We start from the raw sequence: 4,039 nt of genomic DNA, 5'->3' as shown, positions 1-4,039 counted from the left end.
GCTTGCTGTAAGGAGCGTTGTGGCATTTGCGCGTCGCGAGCATGTCATGACTTGAACAAAGTGAAAGGTGCAACAAGGCAAAGTAGGTTTAACACATTTATTTCATGTTGATTACAGCATTGCTAGTGCTTAATTTTCAGTACTCTCAATCGAACAACAGGAAATTGTCGCGGCTCACTTTCAACAGCGGGTATTATTGTACTGAAGCAATGTTATGTTATAACAGGCTTTTTTATTTACATTTATTGTGCATGTTTAAGACAAATGATAAAGAATATGGACTTCTCACAGTTCCTCATATATTGAAGGCATGTAAGCGATACTAGAAGGCTTGACGTTGAAAAACAAATCAATCCATGGCCCACATTAAATACGGATACTTTAGTTTGTCTTGCATGTATAAAGGGGACAGTTATGATAGGCCGTAATTCTGACTGTTCAGTCTATCTGCTTTATAAGAAAAGGGCGAATAAACACAAACAAAAACAAGAAGGTATTGGTTTAGCATACAATTTGCTGACGCATTTAATTACACTAAGCAAGACAATGTCAGGTCTTGCTCTTTGGACGAATTCGCACCTTTCTATGTTACTTTATCTGCTTTGAGTTTTTCATGTGTATGTTGTTTTAGATTTACTTTCCCAAAAGTATTCCTGCTACTCAACATGTTACGCTGAGCGAAAATTCCCACGTCGAAGATATGCACGCTTCTTTCGAAAACCATGGTGCCCAAAACTTTCTTCAATTCGTCCGCATTTCCGTCGCTGTTTCTGCTAAACAGCAAATAAGACAGGGATCATAAAAAAATGTATTCAATAATTCTTAACTTTTTATTTTAATTCATTTATTTATAACATAGATTTTGCAAACAATTACACATCCGAATAAATACCCCGCTGTCACGACGACGCTCCGACTTGGTAGGGAAATGAACGAGCTACTGTTGTCTTGTTGCAATAGCTGCGATGTGGGGCGGCGATACGATCTTGCGAAGAGAAACAAGAAACCGACCTTGATGCGGTGCCGAGGGCTGTGATATGATCAATGTACGCGGAGAAAAAGCGGGAAACTGTGGACGGTATACATTCATAGGAGCCTCGGGTGACCATTCGTGCCGCCTCGTCGGGTAATTGCCGATCCTCCAAGGGCGGAATCCGCACTTCGTCATGATGACCCAAATGGGTGGCGAGGCCCTTAAAAGTTGTCTTCGGAAACCAACCACTCATAGGATCCGTGTTCAGCACAGGAGTAGCTTTGTATTGCAAGTTTTTTCAGATAATAAATGTTCTTCAAGTAACGCCATAATACGCAAACACTCGTCCCACTAGGTTTTAAATTATGTTTTAATTACTCTGAAGAACCTGTACTGAGTGACGAGCTAAGAATTCCGTGATACAGCTCCGCCAAAGAGAAAAAAATGGCAGCACTGCACTTTCTCTTGGTGTCCTCCACGCAACAAACAACGTGTCCCAAGAGATGCCAACTTGACACCAAGTTCGCTTTCTGACTGACATATTTCAGTAGGTTAGTGGCAACTACAGCTACTCTGTAATTTGCGCATATTGTCATTGCCAAAAATATTTTGCAGCCTTAAGGGTCAAGGGGTTTGCCTTGGGACAAGAAGCAACCTTAAGGGTGCAAACAATTTTAATGCGTTATTGCGTGCTGCAGCGAAAGTTATATCAATTTATGCCATACCTCTGACGCTCATAAAAAGCTAGCAGCACACTTGAAGAATTATTCAGTGGTCATTCAAAAGCCCCTTTGAAGTTTTTGACCGAGTATTGTTTTTTGGCAGCACGAAATCCAAGGAAAATGTATACAGCAGAAGTTTTCCCAATTTTATTGGCCTTCGCGACAGTGAATGTCTATTAAAGTCACTTACATTTACATAGTGCGTTCCCTATGTGCCCTCGGAACTTCATGCAATGAAGAGAATAGATTTGAGCAATGTGTTGTGCAGGAGCAAATTTTATTGATTTCTTCAAAGCTGCCAGAGACCATTTGTGACCACAAAATCTCCGAAGCCGGGCTGGGAAAAAGGGCTCAGATTCAGTCTGGAAAGACAAGAAAAACAGTGCCATTAGAATAATCACTGCCGGAAGGTAGCCTACTGCTCTAAAATCGACGGAGACATGCTTGTGTATATTGCTAATTGCACATCTACTGTGTCCATATCAGTGTAACTTCACTATGACTTTTCTTTCTGGTCTAAGCATTACATGATCTGTCCAGCTCAACTTCATGTTCTTGATTTCAAGTATAGAATATCATAAACCAGGATACGTATTCTATCTGACGCGTACTGCAATCACCCTTTTGTTTGAGTCAGGTTGTTTTGCACAGGTGAGCATTATACATATGTATGTACGAAAGACAAGCATTGTCATCTGCCTAAATCGTAGCATGAAGCTGCAAAGGAACTCCATGCGGGTTCCCCGGAAAGAAAGCCTCGCAGTCGAAGGAAAATTCGTCCAAGTCCGGGATGCTACTTTCCTGCCTGCTCAATCCGGGTGGATGAGAATTATATCCATTCTTTCTTTGTTTCTTTCTTTACGTGTATGTATGTATGTATGTATGTATGTATGTATGTATGTATGTATGTATGTATGTATGTATGTATGTATGTATGTATGTATGTATGTATGTATGTATGTATGTATGTATGTATGTATGTATGTATGTATGTATGTATGTATGTATGTATGTATGTATGTATGTATGTATGCATGTATGTATGTATGTATGTATGTATGTATGTATGTATGTATGTATGTATGTATGTATGTATGTATGTATGTATGTATGTATGTATGTATGTATGTATGTATGTATGTATGTATGTATGTATGTATTATGTTGATGCAGCTCGGGCACGTACCCATCTCTATCCGAGGTATCCTCCGCCGAAGCCAGAGCCGGCGTTGTGCCCGAACGACTGCTGTCCGTATCCTCCTTGGAGCCCGCCAGCGTTGCTTCCGAATCCAGCAGAGCCCTGCTTCTGTCCAGAGCCGAAGCTCTTGCTGTCACTCGCTGAATAGCCTGAAGCGTGATTGTAACCCTGCTTGTTGTTGTAGGCATTCACGTTGCTGGTAGAAGCACCACCAGCGAAGCCGGCGGAGCCCTGGTTCAATCCACTAGCTCCACCCTGGTATCCTGCCTGCTGAGCCCCAGCAGAAGAGCCGTAGCCAGACTGGTAGCCACCACCGTAGCCGAGGCCGCTTCCGTAGCCAAGACCGCCGTAGCCGAGACGGCCAATTCCGAGACCGCTTCCGTATCCGACGCCGCCGTAGCCGAGACGACCGTATCTATGACCGCCATACCCGAGACCAGCGTATCCGAAACCACTGTATCCGAGACCACCAGATCCGAGACCAGCTCCGTATCCGAGGCCACCGGTTCCGACGAATCCAGTATTGGCAACTGCAGGGCCAGCAAGACCAACTCCGCCATAGCCAGCGCCTCCAGCTACACCAAGCCCGCCAAGTCCAGCGCCTCCGAGACCCGCGCCGACTAGGCCAGGTCCCACACCAACGCCGTAACCACCGGCTCCAAGACCACTACCTAGACCACCGCCTAGACCACCGCCTAGGCCACCGCCTAGACCGCCGCCTAGAATGCCTCCGCGACCTTCGATGTCCTTGTCTTTCTTGGCGGCGTCCTCAGCGAAGACGCTGCAGGCCACAAGGGCGCATATGGCAGCCACAGAAAAGCGCTGCGTTTGGAATAAAGGAGAATGATGGTTACCATCATCGTCGTTATTATCATCTCTATCATCGGCTCAATAACTGTATCTTTTTAGCGCTTTGATAGGGTTTATAGCCGCTCAGTAACATTCAAACGCCCCTGATTAGGAATTGCGCTTCAGAAGTATTTTTTGCACCGCAATATTTCATGAATGTGTCGCACTTTTGTCGACACGTTCCCTGATATGCGCATTCCCGTGCTTTGAAGATTGATTTCGACATTGGCTGCCTATAGACATTTCTGTTCAGTAGATATAATTGTATTATGCATTTTGCACTGTAATTGAGTTTCG

At 44.2% G+C, this 4,039-nt stretch overlaps 1 protein-coding gene across 1 annotated transcript; it reads right to left on the bottom strand.

The window, feature by feature from the left end:
* Window positions 1–1,951: 1,951 nt before the first annotated feature.
* On the bottom strand, window positions 1,952–3,595 carry LOC135907374 (acanthoscurrin-2-like; the record flags this gene model as incomplete). Its single annotated transcript, XM_065439063.1, has 2 exons — window positions 1,952–2,057; window positions 2,882–3,595. A coding segment is annotated over one exon (708 nt), but the record flags the coding sequence as incomplete, so codon positions are not given.
* Between the last annotated feature and the right edge of the window lie 444 nt (window positions 3,596–4,039).

The sequence above is a fragment of the Dermacentor albipictus genome, chromosome 10 (genome assembly GCF_038994185.2).
Source record: "Dermacentor albipictus isolate Rhodes 1998 colony chromosome 10, USDA_Dalb.pri_finalv2, whole genome shotgun sequence".
NCBI lineage: Eukaryota > Metazoa > Arthropoda > Arachnida > Ixodida > Ixodidae > Dermacentor > Dermacentor albipictus.
This window is presented reverse-complemented; position numbering and strand designations above follow the sequence as displayed.